Source organism: Crocuta crocuta, unplaced genomic scaffold, assembly GCF_008692635.1.
Source record: "Crocuta crocuta isolate KB4526 unplaced genomic scaffold, BGI_CrCroc_1.0 scaffold68, whole genome shotgun sequence".
Taxonomy (NCBI): domain Eukaryota; kingdom Metazoa; phylum Chordata; class Mammalia; order Carnivora; family Hyaenidae; genus Crocuta; species Crocuta crocuta.
The window spans coordinates 2,647,378-2,668,717 of record NW_027532426.1 but is presented as its reverse complement, the minus strand read 5'-3'; the positions used below and the strand labels follow the sequence as shown (position 1 = coordinate 2,668,717).

Genomic DNA, 21,340 nt, shown 5'->3' with positions numbered 1-21,340 from the left:
TAGCCCCAAAAACCTCCCCTCAGGAAGTTCCCCTTTCCCCCCACAGTACCAGGCCTCTGCGGCCCAACAGTGATGATGCTCGTAGGCTGCTTCTCCATTTTCCCCCACCAGTAAGACCACTTTAGCAATCCCCACTTCCGGTCTCAGGATGAGGCCCAAGGGCTTGGGGGCGGAGACTGAGGCGAAGGGGCGGGGCTGCACGTCTACGCACGTCCCTGTTCGCTCTAGGGGGCGGGCTCAGCGGCGGAAGCGGCGCAGCCGCCGGGAGATCCTGTTCCGCTCGGAGGCCCTCCCGGGGCTGCGGGGCCGAACTGCGGCTGGGGCCGGAGGAACACGGGCCGTGGCAGACATGGAGCAGGTGGGTCTGGGGGAGGTCACTGGGGCCGGGTGGTACGAGGGCTGTGTCTCGCCAGCGGATTCCACCTCCTTGCTTAGTGTCCGTTGTTGGTTCCGTCCGACCCTTCCCACACCCCTGATGTCCCAGGTTCCGCCCCCTTCCTCAGCTCGGCCTCGCTCCGCCCCACGCGGGATCCGGGGGGCTCTGGCGCCAACCCTCCGCGGCCCGCCCACCCGAGAGCTCCCGGGGAGGGGGACCCCGATCGTCCTCCTGAGCCTCGCTCTCCACTTTGAGGGTAGAGGCGAGGGACGAAATCTGGGTTTAGGAGTTGATGTGGGCAGGGGTCGGGGTCTTTGAAAGAGGAAGAAAATACACGTTCCAGCAGGTTTGCGTCTCGCTGTCATCCGGTCTCCCCCAACTTCCTTTGAAAACGGCAGTGTATGACTTCCTAACTGACATCAAAAGGGCCCTTTAAAGAATCTTTCTTGAGTTCTTAGAGGTGTATGACACCAGTGACACTCGTTCCTAATTAATATAATTGTCACCCCGCCCCCTGTGGCGTCCTCCGCATCAGCGTCTCCTTATTTTCTTTCTACTGTTCTGACAGAAGTACCGTTTCACATTCTCTTCTCCTGCCCAGCCCCCACTGTACACTGAATTTTGATGGTATCCTCCACTCTCATGGCTTCAGCTTTACACCACCTAAAGACCCAAAAGGCGCCCACATAGACCTCTTTCTTCAGTGCAGTCCCTTCTTGGAGCCCCAGACTTGGCCGTCCAGCCACCAGCTGGACAGCTCCACTCCGGCTGGCGCTGACTGGAACTGGTGTCATTCCCTGCAAGCACGTTCTTCCTCTGCCCTCCCGTCTCAGCGAGAGACGGGGAATTTACAGTTCCTCTTCTCCCTCAGTTCCCACATCAGTGGGGTGACCCAATCCAGCCAACGTCCTGAACATGCTTCAGACCTGGTCCCGTGCCTCCATCTCGTCTGTGATCACCTTGATGTGTTTGTCACCAGGATAACCGCGGTGGCTTGCTAGCAACTTCCATTCATGGCTGCCTGCGACCCAAACTCCAGACTAACTCTTGTGATCTTTTCCTTTTCCTTTTCCTTTTCCTTTTCCTTTTCCTCCCCTCCCCTCCCCTCCCCTCCCCTTCCCCTCTTTTCTTTTCAGCTCCTGACTGAGCCAGCCAGGGGCCCCTCCTGTGATCCTTTTAGAACACTAGTCTCATGGTGTTACTACCTTGCTTAAAACCCTTTGTTGGCTTCTCCTTGCTGTGGGAAAAGGCTGAATCCTTAGCACTATTTACAGAGCTCTCTGGGTTCTGATCTCTTTCCTGCCAGTCTTCTGTGCGCACCCTAAAGTCCAGTAACATGGCGCTGCAGGTGCCTGCCCACACCCTGCAATTTCGTGTCTCCATGCCTTTCCATACCAGCCTCTCTGTCTGGGAAGCCCCTTCTTCTCTTCTCTGTCAGGCTACCTTCTGCTTGTCCTTCTCAGTGCTCAGCTCCGGCAGTACCACCTCTGGGTAGACTTTCTTCCATCCACCCTGTCCAAGACTTAACACTAATCCCCTGTGTCCCTGCACCACCCTGTCCATAGTAGAGCAGTGGTTGAGCAAACAGACTCCTGAATTAGACTTTGTGAGTTCTGACATTATCTTATAACTTTGATGAAGAAAGCGCCCCAGTTTCCTCATTTGTAAAATGGAGGTAGCAATGTGCCTACCTCATAGAGGTACCGTGAGGATTAAATGAAATTATGTGTAGGGCTTAAAACCGCATGTGAGTGCTCAGTAAATAAACAGTAGCCGTTACTGCTTATTTAAGAACATTCGAGAGCCATGGTTATCATTTTTAATTTCGTAAATTGCTTGAGTACAGTTGATGTGGCTTACTTCTCATTCTGTTCCAGAACTCCAAAGCCTAGCGTTTTGTCAGTAAATAAGACACTGGGGTGGAGGGCATTGGGGGCAGGATCTGGATTTATTCAGTGAGGATTCAAGAATGAAGAAGACCCAGACCTGATGTTAGTTTGCTCAGGAAATGACTCTGGAAGTGAATGAATGTTACATGGCAAGCATTAATTCTAGAGAAATGTACACAGAGCTCTGGGAACCGATAGGGGAGAAAGGCCAAAATGACTTCCCAGAGGAGCAGATGATTAGTGAGGGATCTTAGAGCAAGAAGATGAAGCTACCAGAGGGAGGTAGAGACCAGGGTAGACTCAGAGAATGGGCACCTGGGTCTTCTGAACAGAGCTCTTTCAGGGGGAGGGCCAAGTTGCACAAGAGGGCAGAGGCAGCTTCCTCTGCCGAGGTTGGGGATTCCTTTCCTTGCTTGGCCATGAGGAAGTGTCCCCTTGATTTAGGAGCCTGTGGGGGCCATGCCCAGGGGAGGTGTGAAGGCCTGGTGCCTGGTGTTTGGGGCAGGCCCCCTGGGGTAGTTAGCTTGCAAACCTGTGGGCTGGGCCTGTGCTTCAGACCAGAGTCTGGGCCTTTGCTTATGCTGTTTTGCCTACCTGGACTGCTCATCATCCTTGCCTGTGGTTGGGAGATGCCGATTCTTCAAGGCTTGGGTCAGATGGCTCCACTCTTTGTGGCTTTCCCAACCTCACCCACTCCAGCCTGGGTCAGATGCTCCCTTCTCTGAGAGCCCACGGTCCATTGTTCCCTCCTGAATGTGCTGATTACAGTGTGGCACCTTGTCTTATTTACCTGTTAGCCTCTCTCACCAGACCCAGAGCCCCTAAATATCTCCAGGGACTAGCACAGCATCTGGCCTGTTATAGGTTCTCAGCTCGCATGCTTCATTAGACTGAGCTCTTGCACACCTACACTGAAGAGGAGTTGTGGGTGAGACCAAAAGTCCTGTATATGTCAGCTCATACTTGTTCCATTGAGTGGTAGAGAAGATTGGCTCCATTTTACAGATGAGCAAGCTGAGACTCAGGGGAAGTCACTCAGTAGGAACTTCAAGAACTGTCTCTTGACTGCAGGTCCACAGGTGTCTCTGAGAAACTGCCTCCGGGTCCCAACCCCCAAAGGGGTGGCTGCCACATCTGTAGGACAGGGGATAAGCAAGGCATTCCATCTGACCAGTTATGTATCCCTGTGAACCTTTTCTGGAGAGGGAAAGGCTGATTCTGGCTTTTGTCCGGTCAACGCTGGTGCTGGGAGGGGTCTTTGCTGAACTCCCTTCTGCCTATGGGACCTTCCTTTGAGTAGGCTGATGGGGCTGAGATCTCTCCCGGAAGATGACTGGCCCTTTCCAGACTGACCTTGAGAACTTGACCTCATTAGTTTATCCAGTAGCACTAAGGGTGTGGTGGGGCCTGACTCACCAGCCTCTGAGTGGGCCAGGACATCCCCGACATTTAACAGGGCCTGGCGTGTGGAGGGGGCAGGAATGACTGAGGAGATCTTAGCCTGCTAAGGTTTTCCAGTTAACTGTACCACAGAACGTCCGGGCTGGAACGGGCAGCGTACCGTGATGAATGTAGTTTCTGTTTTGGCTTGACTCTTCCCCTTTCCACTTCCCCAGAAGGAAAGGAGAAACGGAGCCTTGTGTGTGTGTCCTCTCCTTAAGCTCTTACTTCTCCAGAAAATTTCCCAAACTCTCTATTGGTGGGACAGAGTCGGGAGCTAATAAGCCAACTAACTGTGCTAGGGCTGAGGCACGGGCCACTGAGCCCTGAAGTACAGTAGAGCCTAATGTGTACCAACCTGGGGCAGCTCTCTGAGGCCAGGCCCATCCTTCCATCCAGAAGCACAGATGGGACCCTCAGTTTGGCCAGAGTGCTGTGCAGTACATGCCTGGCCCAGGACGCTGCCTCTAACACTGTCTCATGGCTCCTGATAGTAGTAATAGCTACTGTTATTTGAGCATAGACCATTTTGGATGTGTTCTTTCTAATTCTTTCAGTAGCTCCGTGAAGTGGTCACTCTACTATCCCTGTTTTATAGATGAGGAAACTGAGGTTTAGAGAAACTGAGTGATTTAGTCAACGGCTCACAGCTTAATAAAGAATAGCTTTGGACAATTTTTTTTTTTCCTTCTTGAGAGAGGGCATGAGCAAGCAGAGGAGAGGGCCTGAGGAGGTGAGAGTGAGAGAGAGAAAGGGAGGGAAGGAGAATCTTAAGCAGACTCCACTCAGCACAGAGCCTGAAGCAGGGCTTGATCCCATGACCCTGGAGTCATGACCTGAGCTGAAATCAAGAGTCGGTTGCTCAACTCACTGAGCCACCCAGGCACCCCAAGAATGGCCTTGGGCTTTTGACTCCAGTCTGATGCCCTTTCACCTGTTCCAGGGTGGGCATTACAGACCCACAGGCCAGTTAACTTATTAGACATATACCCTGGCAAAGCACTGTGTGTGACCCAGGCCTAAAGCATTCAAGGAAAGATGACTTTGAGGCTCAAGTCTAGCCGTTTGATAAGGGAACTACTGAGCCAGAGTCCTGAGAGCTGGGGTTCGGGAACTCCTGGAGGGTGAGGGAGCGCTGGGGTGGGAAAGCTTGGAGGCGAGGTCATTCCAGAATGAGAAAACAGGGAAGTAGAGCCACAGAAGGGAGACCTGCCAGCCAGGGTGTGTCCTGGGAGCAGCCAGTGGTCAGGAAAGTGTCAGGGGGAGGGGACAGGGATCAGCCCCCATAGCAAGAGAGGAGGACTGGGGTCTTTCGGAGGGAGCACGTCCTTTCTTCTTGACCTTTGCTATTCAAGGAACTTAGCTCACCTCCAGCCTTCTCCCTGCAGGTTGGTACCCAGGCTGCCAGTTCCCCTGGCCTGCTGGTGGAGAGGGTGGCTGGATTCTAAGTGGGGTGAAACACCAGCAGAGGGTGGAGTCCAGCTCCAGGAGAAACAGTCTGGACCCGAAGGGGCTGCTCTTGGTGGCGCGTGTGAGGAGTAAAGGAGGAACGTCTGCGGGGTGCCGCCACAGGCCCGTGCCAGGCCAGATTTGTTCCTTCTGTGCTGGCTCGTCCGCGTGGCCTGTAGTCCTGTTGGATTTGCTCTCCTGGCCTCCCGGAACCAGCCCCCTCCCATGCTGCCAGTGGCAGGACCCAGGCCAGGGCCACTCTTCCACACCCAGAGCCCCGACCTCCTGCCTGTCTATGGATTCTCCACTAACCTGAGCATTACACGGGTGACTTGACCCAGAACAGCCCCAGTCCTGGCCCATCTCATGGAGGCCATCAGAGCACAAGCCTGTCATCCTCTAAAGAAGACTCAGGATGTCATACTAGCTAATCTTATGCAGTGATCACTCTGTGTCAGGTGCTGTCCTAGCCCTTACGTTGAGTAAGACATTCAGTCCTGTTAATACCTGTAAGAAGTAGATGCAATTGTTACCCCCACTTCACTGAGGAGAAAACTAAGGTGCAGAGAGGTTCAGTGATAATAAAGCAGGAATCCAGGGTTTGAAACATCTCTACGCGAAGAATCCAGTCCTTTCTCAGCCTTACTGATTCCTCCTGATTTGTACAGAGAAAGGGACTCCACTGGGAAGCCTCTGTGGCCAGTGTGGGGCTAACGCTCATATTTCCTGAGGAATATGGGGTGAGGAAGGTGTTGAGAGCCTGTGTCCACTGCCCCGTTAGCCTTGAGAGAAGGTTTAGAGAATGTGGGTCATTTCTGGGTACAGATGAGACTTGGTCTTCCTTCCCCAGGGCCACAGAGCATAGCCTTGTGGAAGAAGCTCTCACTGGGCATGGTACAGTTTGGCCAGACCTCTGTTGGAGGTCAGCGCTTGGGAAAGGGCAGGAAAACTCAGGTGGCAGCAGTGGCAGTGGCTAACGTCTAATGAGCACTTACTCTGTGGTGCCAGACACTGTGCTAGGCACTTCACATGCGTCACCGTGTCCTTCGATGCCCCTGACAGCCCAGGGTCAAGACCAGTGTCCCCAGTTTCCAGATGTAGCCTCTGAAGCTTGTACAGTGAGTGAGTGGCATTGTTCAAACTGAAGACTTGCCTTGGCCGGGAAATGCCAGCCAGAAATTGCAGGCAGTCGGGGTGTGGAGCCGCAGAGAGGTGGCTGGAGCTTGTGGTCTGGGCTGTGACTGAGAGCTGGCAAGGACCCCATCTGTGCCCCTGTCCCTTAAGAGCTATGGAAGTGGGGAACTGGGGGTGACTGAAGAGATGGAGCTTGGAATTGTAGGGGGGCCGGGCACCACTGGCACTTCCTCTGAGAGCCCCCCACTTCCTGCCCCCACCCCTAGCCTCGGAGTTCACCTTCACCTGGAGCTGGAATGACTTGGCCCATTCTGTGCACAGGTAGGGGACCCGGACTTTAGGCTTAAGAGACTTTAGGTGCTCAGGGTCACCTGTGGGAAGAATTGTAGAGCTCACATTTAAACCCAGGCCTTTTGGGTGATTTCCTTACATGTTGCTGTGGTGTGTAAGCACCCCCCCTGACACACACACACACACACACACTTTTTCCTTACATGTTGCTGTGGTGTGTAAGCACCTCCCCGACACACACACAGACACACACACACACAGACACACACACACACACACTTTTTCCCTTACGTGAACAACCTTGCCAGCTACTTGTTCCATCTCAACCACCACCGACCAAGCATCTACCATACTTCTTCCTGACACTTCTAGAAATGCCAGCCCTAGGAGGTAGCAATTATCGTTGCTTTTTTTATTGTGGTAAAATATGTATAACATAAAATATACCATTTGAATCATTTTGAGGATATAGTTCTAAGGCATTAAGTGTATTAACATAGCCTTTATTTAACTCAGCTGAAGGAACTGAGTCCCAGAATGGTTACATTCGCTCCAGATTGCATAGCTTGTAAATGCAGACTGAGATTTGAACCCTGACCTCAGAGTCCAGCTTTCTCTCCACGATGTCAGCTGCCCCGAGTCTGGGACCCTACCTGAAAGTTCCTCTTGCAATCTGGCCAGTACTGGCATTTCCTAGGGCAAGAGAAGACCCGGCAGGCCCTGGGGGCTGGCCCTTTCCCTCCCCTTTGCCTTGGGGGACAAGAACTCGAGTCATCCGCTGTACCCAGTGGCCTGCCTCTTCCCCTCACCCTCCTTCCCTTACTGGAGATGATAAAACCTCTGTTTCCCTGCCCCCTTCCCCAGGCCTTAGCAGCTCCGCTTCCCCTAAAGCCCACATTGAGTGAGTGTCAAGTCTACAGCCTTTCCGGACTGACTTCTTCACGCCACACATGCTGCTCCACTCCAGACACCCGTGCAGGCCCGGCCGGGCAGGTGACAGCAGAGGCCGGGCTCGCCAGGGAGTGCTGCTCCTGTGGGCCTGGGCGGCGGCCCTGCCGTCTCTAACCCACCGCTCTCATTTCTGCCTCCCCCTCATCAGGATGGTGGGCACAGTGGCGTGGGGGAGGCCAGGCCTCACCGTTCTGCCCTCAGGGCTGGGGGCCAGAAAACAGTGCTTTTTGGGGACCACTAAGGGCAGTTCCAGGCCAAGACGGTTTTCACCCCTTAGACTGGCAGGCAGTCTGACGGAGCTCAGAGATCTTCTGAAGTCATCTGAGTGGGCAGTTTTCAAACTGCGCCCAAGGAGGTGCCTCCGGGGTGACCCAGGGAGGGTGGTGAGTGGGGCTCTCTGTGGCAGGACCCGTAACAGTCTGTTTTTATCTTTATTGTTTATTAACGTTCCAAGTCAGGTTTTCTTTTCTTCTCTTAAGTTTCTCTTGCTTGAAGAAGGGGGTTTAAAAAAACCACTGACTTTTCCCCCAGATAAAGGGGGGACTTGCTCAGTTAGGGTCCATGGCTGCCCCAAGAGTGGCGCTCAGGTCTTCATTCATGACTGGTGCTCCTTCTACTCTACAAGTTCTTGCTTCTTTGGACTCTGAGCAGCTTTTGTGGGGGAGGGTGATGTAGAAGCCCCCTCTCCCTGCCTCTTGGCCAGCTGCCCCCGGCCCTGCTTCAGAGGCCCCGTGCCTGGCTCCCACACACCCCTGTGTCTGCAGCTCTCCCCACCCCCCCAACACCTTTGCTCTCAGCCCCCATCTGTGTCTCTTGCTTGAACAAGGATGTCTGCATGTGTGAGTGTCCGTGCCACTCCAGTGGCATCTCACATCACTGTCCCCATCCGAGTCCTGTCCCCAGGCAGGGAGGGAGAAAGCTGGGGTGGGGGGGTGATGCCAGACAGACTCAAGAGCAGCTGGGAGTAGGGAAGCCACAGGACCCTGCAGTGATTCAAGAAGAGGGAGAGGAGCAGATAGGGAAGACGAGAGACAGACAGACAGACACACGCACACACACACACACACACAGGCGGAAGGGGAGACTTTCAAGGGAGACTGAGCTCATGGTGGTGGAGAGAGACAGATGAGGAGAGACTTAGAGCAGAAGACCCAGAAAGAAGGGCATGAACTGGGGACGTGGGGGCTGGCACGGAGACACAAAGAGAAAAGTAGTTTGTGAGAGAGACAGGAAGGAGGAAGAAAGATGGAGACAGTTCTGGTAGCAGACAAGAGGGCTATTAGAGACCAGGAAATGTCACCCACCCTGGAGCTGCGCCCTGTCACAGTGAGATATGCACTGAGTGTTCAGTCTGGCACCAGGTTCACCTGATGGATGTTGGGGGTGAGTGCCATTGCCGGCGGCCTGTCACATCCCCTGTCTTACTGCCTCCTTCCGGAGCTGGGCCCAGCTTTCCTTCAGTACGCTCCAGATGAGCCAGGCACGGCAGCCCCAGCACTGTGGTATTAGGGGGTGGCCTTGGGCTGGGTGCCTCTGCTGAGAACAGTCAGCTCCTGTCCTCTGGGGCTTGCACAGAGGCAGAGGGATGGACAAACTGGCTTGGTCAGAGTCTTCTGCTGTTCACAAACGGGGGGCTTGTTCAGGACCTGATAGATTAAGGGCCCCTGGAAGTTGTAGGCATAACAAAGGTGTGAAGGGATCACAGATTAGGGGGGAGACTGATTGGATCTTGCCTTGGATCATAAGAATTTCAGCCCCATGGCCGCACACACAGGTAAGAGGTGGCTCTATTCCCCCTTCAGTCCTGGCTGCGTTGTCTGTAACGTGGAAGGACCCATCCTGCCCTGTGTGGGCATGAAGCACAACCGTGGGCACAGTGTTCTATGAGCAGTGGAGCTCTGGCTTAGCCTCAGGCAGTGGCTGGTTCCTAGCCTCTTCAGGGTTTGCCCGTTTCTCTGCTGCGTAGCATGGAGCTGAGGACCAGGAGACCCCCTGGAGCATCTATTTACCCAGCAGCCAGTCCAGCATCCGCTCGGTGCCAGACGTTGTGCTAGGCGCTAGGAGACAGCAGTGACCAGTCGGGTGGAAGCCCCATACCTGTAGGGTTTGCAGAACAATGAACAAGGCCATTTTGGGTAGTGATGAGCTCACAGAAGAGTGTGAAGCCCCGTAATAGGACAAGGGCAAGCCGCTGTGATTGGGGGCAGGAGGGCGCGGGCTCTGAGGAGAGGACTTTTGAGCTGCTTGCTGGAGGGACTAGGGAAGGGAGAGCTAGGTCCAAGGCCCCAGGCAGGACCAGGCTGTTACACTGAGAGACCTAAAAGAAGGCCAGGGTGGCGCTGGGGGTGAGCCCCACCTGCCTTGTGAGAGGAGCCATGTGAAGAGCTGGCGGGGCCGCCCCGCAGGGCCTGGGCTGGAGGCCTCGGGGAGCGGCAGGCTGCGATCAGTGTTTGGAAAGCCTTTCTCTGGCTGTTCAAGAAGCGTTGTTACAGGGTGAGAGAGGCAGCCTGGAGACCCGCCCGCTACGCTGGTTGCAATGGCCAGGCCAGAGGATGGTGGTAGGCCTGACATGGGGGTGGTGGGGTGGAGCTAGAGAGAAGGGACCAGGATGTTCTCTCTCCATACCCGCTGTCCCAGCGCAGAGCACCCGGAGACGGAGACGCAGCTCTAGGAAGTCCCTCCCAGTTGCCATGGATTAGGGGGTGGGAGGGTAGGGCTGGCTGCTGGGAGGGAATGTGGCTTTGTGCTTGGCAAACAAAGAACAGAGCTTGGGGCCCTCTTCTCCTGGGGGTGGGGGCAGGCCCGGGAGGCTGTTGACAGGACCGGAGGCTGAACCACAGGGCCGGGCATGGCAGGAGCAGGCTGTGCTCTCAAGCAGCGGGGAGGACCCCAGATCCCTCCAAGGGTGAACCATGCGGCCGCTGGGCTTTACAGGGGGGTGGTGAGGAGGGCCGAGTGAGAGGGATGCTCAAACCACTCCCACCCAGAAGTAGGACTGCAGGAGAGAATTTGGGCTGAGAGGGCCTGGGGCTGCCAGGGGGTTGGGATGTAAGAGGGGGCAGATGTGTTTGGGAGCAACCAACGTCCCTGGGACTGTGTGTAAAGGGATGGAGGAGGTTAACAGGACCTCTGGGCCCCTGACATGCGACATGCCTGCCCTGACTCAGCTGCCCTGCCTCTCCCCAGCCTTGCAGCTGAGGCCCCGCCTTCCCCGCCTTGAGGTGGGGGGCCCACCAGGATGAACAGACTGTCTAGGGAGCTGGCCCGTGACTTGGAGCACAGCCTGCCGGCCGTGGCCTCCCTCGGCTCATCACTGTCCCACTCCCAGGGCCTCTCCTCCCACTTCCTCCCGCCACTCCCAGAGAAGCGCCGGGCCATCTCTGATGTCCGCCGTACCTTCTGTCTCTTTGTCACCTTCGACCTGCTCTTCATCTCCCTGCTCTGGATCATCGAGCTGAACGTGAGTGTGGCCAAGGCTGGGGCCGGGGTCATCTGGGCCTTAGCTGCTCCACCTTAGTATGGGAGGGTCGCCTCTCTGTCAGGGTAGATTTCGAGGTAAAATTGAGAATGGGAAGATGAGACGAGCTGGGAGCTCAGAGGGCTTGAGGCATTTATCTGAGCTCTGTCAGCAAGTATGTGAAGAAGGACAGAGTTTGAACCCAAGCCCTCTGGCTGCAGAGTTCACACTTTTGACTTCTGTGCCAGCCTGCCCTCTAGTGGACACTCCGAGAAAGGAGGAGACCGCCCAGTGGACTCTGGTTGAACTATTGAAACCTTTGTCTTTTTTCTGCCCTATGTTGCTCTCTGGTTCCATTCATTCATTCATTCATTCACCCACTCACTCATTCAGCAGACATTTTTCAAAGCCCCATTATATCCTAGGCACTGTGCTAAAAGCAGAGGGTATGATAGGGAGCAAACCAGTAAAAAAACTCCCAGTTCCCAGGGGTTCCTAGCTCTTGCTCCCCATTTTGGACACTCCTTCAGTGCCCCCTGGTTTGGCCTCTCTGGGCGTGGTGAGATGCCACTAAGCAGCCCGGAGATGGAGCTGCCTCACGGTGCCGGGTCCGCACCCTACTCCCCCTGGGCAATGCTTGGTCAGCCTTGTGGGACCTGATCTCCAGTCACCGAAAGGGCAGATCAGGACCCAGTCGCAGAGGCAGGAGCTGTGAGAGCAGAGCATCTCAGGCTCGGTCAGTCCTGGCTCCTCCTCTCTATTTGCTGTGGGACCTCAGCAGGGGATTGGCCTCTCTGAGCCTTCCTTTGTTTTCCTTCTGCAGAATGGGTCACAGTTCAGGATGGCAGGTGTCCTTCCTCCAGGCCTCAAGCTCAGGTGACGGGCAAAGGATGACTTTGTTGATAGAAGTGAGGAGTTTGGAGAAGGGACTGGTTTAGGGATAAAGAAGACAAGTTTGATTCTGGGCATGTTGAGCTTCGAGGGTGACTGTCCTTTGTGCACAGAGATGAACTGGCACCTTCAACGAGATTGAGTCATGAGGGACCTTAGGGACCATCTTACCAATGAAAAAACTGCAGCCCAGCAAGGTCCAGAGCCATTTGAAGAGCTTCTGAGGTCTTAGGCATTCTTCCTTTGGAAGGTCCCATCCAGCATCAAAGCAAGCACCAAAATTCACCCACAGCCTTCATTCAACATAGATTTTCTTGCCAGAAAACAGCCAAAATTTTTTTTTGTAAATTTACTTTTGCAAATCTGGATGTACTGGCTATAATAGCTCAGCAGTCATTACGCATACTTGGTAATTCTTGCAAAGCAAGAAAAACTTAATCTCCAAATTGTTTTCAAACATAATGAAAAGTTCAGAACGCTGGGCTTAACTATTTGTGGCGTTAGCCATAATGTTTCACTTGGTAGCCACTTAAAAATGGGATACTGTTTGCTTTCCTGGTTTTATTTTCCTGTTTTAGAGCATATATATTTTTAGTTCTCAACAGGCTGGGTGTTGCACAGTGTATATAAGGACTCCAGCAGGATTATGAGACACATGCAAGGCCTTGTAGTCAGAGACTGGCAGGGGCTGGAACTCAGGTCCCCTGAGTCAGGATGCCATCGGCTTCTGCGCGTGCCCAGGCAGAGGGAGAGCTGTGAGGGACAGTGACTGTTAGGGGTCAGAGGGGCTGCGGAGCCCAAGAGGGAGCAGCCGGAGGAGTAAGAGGAGGACTAAGCTGGGGTCGGGTGGGGTGTCAGGTGTGGGGGTGGTGTGAGACTCCATGAGGCTCAGGGTGGTCTTGAGGTAGAGGCACATGGTTGGAGGTGCAGGGGCCTTCAAGTGTCATTGAGGCGGCTGCCCAGCCTGCTGGCTTCTGCTCTAAGCGTCAGAGTCACCTGGGAACTGTGTAAAAATTCCAGATGCTTAGCTAAATCTGAGATTCAGTGGCCTAAACATCTGTGTCTTTAATAAGCCACCCCCCACTTCAATTTGGATCATCTGCCGGGGATTAGAAGGTCCAGTCTAGGTGATCATGAAGGGTTTTCACCTTCTAGGCTCCTGGGCTCCACTCCCCAGAGTCCCCTTCTGTCCTCCCTCCTCCAGGGGCCTGGCACCCCTGCCTGTAGAAGCCAGGGTCTGCCACCCCATTCCTTCTGATAAGTCAGGCTATGATCTCGCTCTTAGTATCCAACCAGATCATCTCCCTCCACAGCCAAGGTGTCAGGAGACCCCTTGCAAATGTGTGGGTGGCTATGGCAGGGACGGGGTGAGGACAAGTCTGCTCACTCCGTCTCCGTTGCTGGGCATCCTCTCCCAGCACTATGATGGATTTTGCCCATTAAGCACAAACCCAATCAATTGGTTTGCCACCTGGGGCTCCGTCTGACACCACTGCCCACCCCTGGTCCCCAGCACCCCAGATGGATGGTTGGCCGGGAAGATGGAGCACCTTGGTGGTGAGAGGCAGGCTCCTAGCACGCAGTCTACCAGCCCTACCTACCGGCACAGGGCCTCCAGGCCTCCCCTCCCCAGGCACTGTGCCCTCGAGTGTCATTGCTGGAGCCAGGCCCCACCTGTCTGGGTTGCCTGGGACTTGGAGGAACGAATGATGTTAGTGCTGGGGACTCAGTCCTTTGGCTGAGTGCCCTTGGTGTTTCAGGGCCCTCCTTGGTCAGTGGCTTACCATCTCCGGGTTCCACCCTCCCCCTGCCTCCTCCCCATCCGCAGAAGTGAGGGCATCCCTGGGGACTTGGTCCTGCCCGTAGAGCTGTTCGTATCTCCTTTTTCCAGACCAACACAGGCATCCAGAAGAACCTGGAGCAGGAGATCATCCACTACAACTTTAAAACTTCCTTCTTTGACATCTTTGTGAGTGGACTTGGGTCCTGGGGGCAGAGATGGCCCAGGACAGGACTCCCTGGCTGCCTTCTCTTCTCTCTGCAACACACACCCTAACCTGAGCAGGGAGACTTGGCTCTCATCTCCAGGGAGCTCTCAGTATTCAGAAATTTCCTGAACAAGGCTCTCCCTTCAGAGAGCCCCAAGTGTGAGGGGGGAAGAGTAGACCCCTGTGTAAGAAGGCCACATCCAGATCGTCCCNCAGGTTCTCTGCAGGTCCCCCCCCCCACCCCCCCCCCCCCCGCCCCTCCCCACCCTGCCAGGTCTTGGCCTTCTTCCGCTTCTCGGGACTGCTCCTGGGCTACGCTGTGCTGCGGCTCCGGCACTGGTGGGTGATTGCGGTAAGATGCCACTCTCCCGGCAGCTCTCAGGCCCTGGCGGGGCTGGTGCAAGGGATGGTATGGAGGAGGACTCACCCCCCAGCCTGTTTTCCCTCTCTCCCTCCTTCCCTCCCCTGGGCAGGTCACCACACTGGTGTCCAGTGCATTCCTCATTGTCAAGGTTATCCTCTCTGAGGTCAGTGGCTCAGGTTCTGGCTGGTCTGGTGGGATGGGGTTCTATGAAGGGACCCTTTCTCTGATTTTGGGTGTCTGTCCCTATTGACAGACAGGGGTGAGGGGGGTCCTCTCCTTTCTATTTCTAAGGAATCCTCGTCACTGGCTTCTTCCACCTGCCCCTCTGCAACCACAAGAACAGAAAGTCCTTCTGCCTGCCTAACCTCAGTTTATCGTGCTGTAGAAGTCATTAATCCATGTCAGAGGCATGTGCCGCAGAGGGTCCCCAAGCAGCTGGTCCAGGAATGGGGTGTATGCCAGAGTTAGTAGTCCCAAGTGGGGATTCTGGGCTCGGGTGACCCCCTGCTGTGGAGCTCATTCCCCTCCTTCCACAGCTGCTCAGCAAAGGGGCATTTGGCTACCTGCTCCCTATCGTCTCTTTTGTTCTTGCCTGGTTGGAGACATGGTTCCTTGACTTCAAAGTTCTACCACAGGAGGCCGAGGAGGAGCGATGTGAGTGCTGGGGGAAGGGGTGCAGTAAGGGTCATTGCAGCCCCAAGAGAGGAGAGTTTCAGGCATGAGAGCCAGTTCTGAGCTATCTTGCCAGCTCTGAATAGCCACCAAGAGCCTAAGGATGAGCTTGGAGTTGGGGGGACCCCAGGCTGCTAAGACATGACTGCCCTTGTTTTGGGACAATGGCTGCCCATGTCTGCTCCCCCAGGGTATCTTGCTGCCCAGGCTGCCGTCGCCCGAGGACCCCTACTCTTCTCTGGCGCTCTGTCTGAGGGCCAGTTCTATTCACCCCCAGAATCCTTTGCAGGTGAGGGCTGGTGGATGGGGAACTGCCTTCAGGGAGCGTATTTATGAGGAGTGGGTTGGCTGGGTCTGTTCTTTCTGTTCCTTCTATCGGCTCTCTGGGGAAAATGAGCAGCTCTCTACCACGCATACCTCTACCCCCTACAACCTCACGCTTATGCCTGAACCCCGCTATGTCCCACAGTCTGTCCCCACACCTTCCTGTTGTCTCTGTGCTTGTTTTCTGCAGGGTCTGACAATGAATCAGATGAAGACCTTGGGAAGAAAAGCTTCTCTGCCCAGGTGTTTAGCTGCCCACCCTCTCCCAACCTCTGTAGTGGGCACCCCGGAGAAGGGCTGGTGCTGGGCTCAACCAGGATTGGCAGGGCCTTCCCAGCACAGCATGGACCTCAGGCAGTGCGAATGCCAGGTGGCGTGCACCTGAGCGTCTGCCTCACCGTCAGTTGGGCCCACTGGCCCTGGAGGCGAGCAGCCCCAGCCCCGGCCCCTGGGGCTCCCACAGGGCCTGAGAGCCCGCCCAGACTCCACATGTGTGAAGCATCTAGAGAAAGAACGGGCCATGAGCAGGGTGGGGTGCGGGCCCCAGACTGATCCCTCCCTACCTCTCACCCCTGGCCAGGAACGGGAGTATATCCATCAGGGGAAGGAGGCCATGGCAGTGGTGGACCAGATTTTGGCCCAGGAGGAGAACTGGAAGTTTGAGAAGAACAATGTAAGAAACTTCTCTCCCACTAACCTGCCCACGTGTGTTGAGAGTTTTGCTTGCTTTTCTAAGGCCTGAGAAGCCCCAGGATCACACGGGTTGGAACCATATTTCTGCATCGGGAGTGGGGGCTGGGCCCTGGGGTCACCAGCTGGCAGGAGGTTGGGCTGAACTGGATGTTTCCACTGCCCCCTCCCCCACGCCCATCCTCAGCTCCCCGCTGCTCTCCTCGCTCTGCTCTGGCTTTGAAGAGGAAGCCAGGCTTCTGCCCTGTGTCTGGTGTTTTGTTTCATGATCAAAACAACATTATCTAAAGAGATGGCAGAGAGCTTGGAAAATGGGGGATACGTCCCTGTCCCTCTCTCTGGCCAGCCCCTCTCGCAGCCCTGGCCAGCCTGGAGACACAGCTGTAGCTGTGCTTCTGTCCTTTAACTTGATATCAAAAGCCTTTCTCTGCTCGCAGCTAGACACTTGTCAGAACTACTGTTTTTTAATAGCTACTTGAATATCCCCAAACTCCTAGAGTTTTCTACCCTGAGCTGTTAAAAGCCTGCCCTGTCTGTCACCCATTCTTTTGCCACCAGCCGACCCCACCATGCCCTCCCCCTGCCCTCCACCCACCTCCCTATCTCCCTTCTGTCACTGCCACAGGAATATGGGGACACTGTGTATACCATCGAGGTTCCCTTTCATGGGAAGACATTCATCCTGAAGGTGAGCAAGGGAAGCAGGTGTACAGGAGTGTCCTGCTCTGTCTGAGTCTACAGGAAGGGGCTTCCTGCCTTCTGGCAGGTTTCCACCAAGAGGGGGGGCCGGTGTGCCCAAGCACATCTGGCACCACCCAGCCCTCTGCCCGCCCTGCCCCAGACCTTCCTGCCCTGCCCCGCGGAGCTGGTGTACCAGGAGGTGATCCTGCAGCCCGAGCGGATGGTGCTGTGGAACAAGACGGTGACTGCCTGCCAGGTGAGCCGGGGAGCCAGGGGTCCTGGCCCGGCCTCCTCTCAGGGCAGAGGCAGAGCAACACGGCGGATCAGGGTGCAGTCATACCCCAGCACAGCCAGCTACCCCTGGGGACCTGCGTCGTGTCATTGAACTGCTCTGTGCCTCAGCTTCCCTGTCCGTAAGATGGGTATGATGGTAATGGTACCTCCTGGAGAGGGTCAGGAAGATGGAGAGGGAGCACGCCGAGAAAGCCCAGCCCAGGGCCTGGGAGTGGCTGTCAGTAAAGGGACCCGGGCAGAGAGGAGGCTGGTCGGGGGGTTCCCTGAGGTGCTGGGGTTTTCCTGGGCGGGGCTGTACTTCACATCTCCCCTCACGGCCTTTAGATCCTGCAGCGAGTAGAGGACAACACCCTCATCTCCTACGATGTCTCTTCGGGGGCCGCGGGCGGGGTGGTCTCCCCGAGGTGAGCACCACCAGGCCCCTCCTCTCAGGCCTCCTCCCCTTGGATCTTGGGCTTGGCTCCCTGCTCCCAGTCTAACCCTCCCGCCCCCCCAGGGACTTTGTGAACGTGCGGCGCATCGAGCGGCGCAGAGACCGATACCTCTCGTCGGGCATCGCCACCACGCACTGCGCCAAGCCCCCCACACACAAATATGTGAGGTGAGCCTTGCCCTGCCCAGGGTCACCCTGGCCGGCCCCTCCCCTGGTGGCTGTGAGGACAAGGGTAGGGGACAGTGTGTACAGCTGGGCACTTTCTCCTGCCGAGGCCGCGTTCCTGTCCCCTGTCCTGCTGGGCTTTGCCCCACTCAGCGCCTAGTCCTGCTAATCTGCTGCTCTGCCTCCCGGAGACTGAGGGATTAATGGCTGGAAGTATGCCACCCAGGCCAGAGGGGCACTCCAGGGACAGGGACCAGTCCAGGGGAAGGGGGCTGGGAGCCATGAGGTCTCGCTGGTCCGGGTGACCTGAGCAGAAGGGTCTGCGTTCTGGTGCTCGACCTTCCTGACTCTACTCAGTCTGGTGCTTGACCTTCCTGCCTGAGTAGAGTCGGTCCCCGCTGCCTTGCCTTTCCCCGGAGTGTGTGGAAGTCCCCCCAGAGGAAGAGGAGTTTCGTCTCCCTGCTGCCTCTTCCAGAGCATCCTCAGTTCTCCTGCTGTCTAACCTTAGACCCCCGTGCTGCAGGTGGTCTCCCCGATTCCCGCTCTCCCCGTCCTTCCTGGGCTCCCACTGAGAGCCCTGTTGGTGGGATAAGAGACTCAGCACACCAGACCCCTGGGTGATGAACACGCGTGTTTCCTTTCTGGGTGCTGACTTCCTTGTGTGCGGAGTGAGCTCGGGAGTTGTCAGTGGAGCTGTATGGCAACTGCCTGGTGACAGGACATGTCCTGCCCACCACCTGGGAAGGCACCCCCTCCCGGGCACCCCCTCCTGGCACCACCGCAGTGCGCACTGAGTTGGGCAGGGGTGAGAGATGCAAGCACGGCAACCCCCTCCTCAGCCAGAGCTGACAGAGAATCCTTGGACAGAGAGGATGACAGCTGCCACGGGGTGCACAACATCGGCGGGCTGCAGGAGGATGCGACATGCGACATCACGTGGCGGGTGGAGGGCTGTATCCTGTAGCCTCTGGGACACCTGTTCCGGCCCCTGCTCAGGCAGAGTGGCGGTTGCTAGACCGGTAGCCCCCTTCCCTCTTTCACCCCAAGTCCAGGATGGGCCAAGAATGGAGTGTGGGGTGAGGTTGGAGGCCTTGCCTGGCTCCAGGGTGTCCCCCCAACTTCCCCGACAATGGTGCTTTTCTCTTAGGGGAGAGAATGGTCCTGGGGGCTTCATCGTGCTCAAGTCGGCCAGTAACCCCCGAGTCTGCACCTTCATCTGGATCCTTAATACAGATCTCAAGGTGGGGTTGCTGAGGCCACAAGGCTGGCAGAGTACAGTAGAGGGGACTTTGGTGGGGGACCTTGGGGTCTCCTGCCCTGCTCAGGGCCTCACCTACACTGCCTCCTTAAGCTAAAATTTGGGGCAGGATCAAGATGGTCTCGTCCTGGGTCGCTGGAGGGCGTGTACCTCCCCTTACCTCTGCTCCGGAGACCCCGCGGAGCCGTGGCTGGCTGCCAGGCCAGCCCCTCCTAGATCTGTTTGTGTGGTTGGTGCCAAGACCTGGCACAGTGTGTTCTTCCTGCCAGGGGTGAGGGGTAGAGGGTAGCTTAGGCTGCATTCCAGAGCTGCGCCTGCACCTGCTGCTCTGGCCTAGGGGACCCCCTCCCCCCCCAACTAGCGCCTGTTGTTGAGAGGAGAGCCCCCATGGAGGGCAGGCTATCCTGGAACTTCTTTCCACCTCCCCCCAGGGCCGCCTGCCCCGGTACCTCATCCACCAGAGCCTCGCGGCCACCATGTTTGAATTTGCCTTTCACCTGCGGCAGCGCATCGGAGAGCTGGGGGCCCGGGCGTGACCATGCTCCCTCGCCACCACCCTGCAGGCCAGGGTCCTGTCGCCACAGCCTTCAGAGCCAGAGAGGGGCCAGTGGCACTTCCCACTGCCTGCAGGCCTCAGGCAGCGGGGAGGAAGAGGTTCCTCCTGCGGCAGCACCTTGGCCCTCCACCATGCTTTGCTGCGCCTGGGAGCCACGGCCATGAGCAGGTTGTGAGGTCTGGCATCTGGACTCCAGGGTCTGCTGCCGAGACTAGTGGGGTCTGTTCTGCTGATGTTTACACAGTGACTGTCCCTGCCTCCCGGAGGAAGAGATCTGCTGTCCCCTACCTGGCCAGGGGCAGGATCTGGAATGGGAGCCTCAGACTTGGTGGGGGAGGGCCGCGGCCCTGAGCAGGACAGAGGTCAGGGCTTCCTTGGCGCCAGTGGTAAGGTGCAGGGGCCCCTTCATCTGCCTGCTTTCCCACCATGGATTTTTAGGGTTATTTAAAGGGTCTGGGACCTTTTTCCACAAATGCACTTGTTGGGGAGTGGATGGCGGGGAGGGGGATGGGTGCTGGCAGTGAACCTCGGCCACTCCCAGTTTCTCTCCCTCCCCCAGGGTTCCTTGGGGACCTTTGTAATTTGAGCCAATTATTAAAAACAAACAAAAAGAAGAAAAAGCAGCCCCTCCTGCCTGGCCTCTTGAAAGAAGAGGAGTGCAGCACAGTGGATGTGGGGAAGGAGCAGGCCAGACACTCCACACAGCCTCTCTCACCCTTCCAGAGCCAGAGGGAGGGCGGAGCCACTGGGGACCCAGTTCCTGGACATGCCCCACTTTCCTGACCGGTCCAGCTGGACAAAGGATTGGTCAGAGAAAAATGCGCCCCCCTCTCCCTCCAGCCAGGCCTCCTGTGAGGGAAAGTCCGGGGATAATCTGCCCAGGATCTGGGGGGAGGTAAGAGAGACCTGGCAGCACGCATAGCAGGCCTTGACTGTCCTTGGGGTCCCACAGCCGGCCTGGGGTGGGGCCTGGGCTCCTGGGTCATTGAGGCACCTCTGGGGTCTCAGTCTTTCTGGCTCTGCTCACCTACCCTCTCCGCCCCAGCACACTCACTAGGGGCAGCATCGAGTCAGCCCGAGGCCAAGGGCAGGGGCCTCCCAGGGGCCACTGCCACACCTGCCCTCCTTCCTCCTTCCCTGCCCGCAGGCTTCCCCACGGGGCAACTGGCAGAGCGCCAGAAGGGTACTATTTGGGGCCTTGTTAGGTATGTGACCCTGGGCAAATCTACCTCTCAGTTCCTCCATTTCCTGCTTTGTAAAATGTTAGGTCACCGGGGTATCGTAAGATAGAAGAAAACAAGAATCAGGCCTAACGCTTCAGTAATCGGGCGTGCAGGTCTGCCCCAGGTGGGCGCCCACGGGCCTCTCCCACCTCTGGGTGCTGTGCGGTTCCTGCAGGGCCCTCTGCACCTGTGCGGCCTCTTCCTGTGCCCTTTGCTGTGTCCACTCAGTGATGCCCTCACTCTTCACCCCCGCCTCCGTGCCCTGCACCCCATGTTTCCTGCACTGTAAGTTGCTCCCCTGGGGTGCTGGGCTTCCCCAGCAGCCATCCTGCTCCCCTTGAATGAGAGCCAGGCCCCTCCCAGATGCCACAGTAGAGCTGGTCAGGCTGTTGTGACCAGAGAATGAGGCCCAGAGAGGGGCAGGGACAGACCCATGGTCACAAAGCCTGTTTATGGCCGAGTTGGAGTTAGAGCCAGATCTGATTGTACCACTCATTAGAGCCCCTGAATTCCCATCCCACATGCCTGGGGGTGTTGGTGATAGAGACGGGGGCCACCACCCACATCTGCTCTTTACGACCTGACTTGGGAAACCACTCCTTTGACCACTGGCTGTGAGAAAGGAAAACATCTGTCAAAGGTTCATACCCAGGGTCCCAGGTATGGAATTAACCAAGTAATTTCCTGCCAGTGTGGTGGTGGCAGTCGAGGACCAGGGCTCTGGATGCAGACACCCGAGGACGTGGTTGCACTGTCCCTTCCGGTCAAGGGGTGTGGCCCGGGGGTATGCCCTTGATCCCTGGCAGAGGAGAGG

At 56.6% G+C, this 21,340-nt stretch overlaps 1 protein-coding gene across 6 annotated transcripts; it reads left to right on the top strand.

Moving 5' to 3' along the window:
* Nucleotides 1-247: 247 nt before the first annotated feature.
* On the top strand, nt 248-20,555 carry STARD3 (StAR related lipid transfer domain containing 3). Of its 6 annotated transcripts, XR_013338813.1 has the most exons (16): nt 248-358; nt 10,717-10,990; nt 13,770-13,847; nt 14,141-14,218; nt 14,301-14,393; nt 14,767-14,884; nt 15,093-15,191; nt 15,417-15,469; nt 15,807-15,899; nt 16,542-16,604; nt 16,758-16,853; nt 17,216-17,295; nt 17,388-17,492; nt 18,637-18,730; nt 19,179-20,198; nt 20,451-20,555. XR_013338813.1 is itself a non-coding variant. In XM_077779088.1 (15 exons), exons 2-15 carry the CDS (start codon nt 10,769-10,771, stop codon nt 19,281-19,283), a joined length of 1,338 nt encoding a protein of 445 aa, XP_077635214.1. In that variant the 5' UTR covers nt 248-358; nt 10,717-10,768; the 3' UTR covers nt 19,284-19,920. The 6 variants fall into 6 exon arrangements, 5 of the variants coding, with proteins under 5 accessions (XP_077635214.1, XP_077635217.1, XP_077635213.1 ...); XM_077779088.1 differs by lacking the exon at nt 20,451-20,555 and having other exon boundaries at nt 14,340-14,393; nt 19,179-19,920; XM_077779091.1 differs by lacking the exons at nt 14,301-14,393; nt 20,451-20,555 and having other exon boundaries at nt 19,179-19,920.
* The last annotated feature ends 785 nt before the right edge of the window (nt 20,556-21,340 follow it).

Coding starts and splice junctions, on each gene's coding strand:
- STARD3 (XM_077779086.1), top strand. CDS start 10,769: ATGAACAGACTGTCTAGGGAGCTGGCCCGTGACTTGGAGCACAGCCTG. Junction 15,900..16,541: donor GGAAGTTTGAGAAGAACAAT/GTAAGAAACTTC, acceptor TCACTGCCACAG/GAATATGGGGACACTGTGTA. Junction 17,296..17,387: donor GGCGGGGTGGTCTCCCCGAG/GTGAGCACCACC, acceptor CCGCCCCCCCAG/GGACTTTGTGAACGTGCGGC.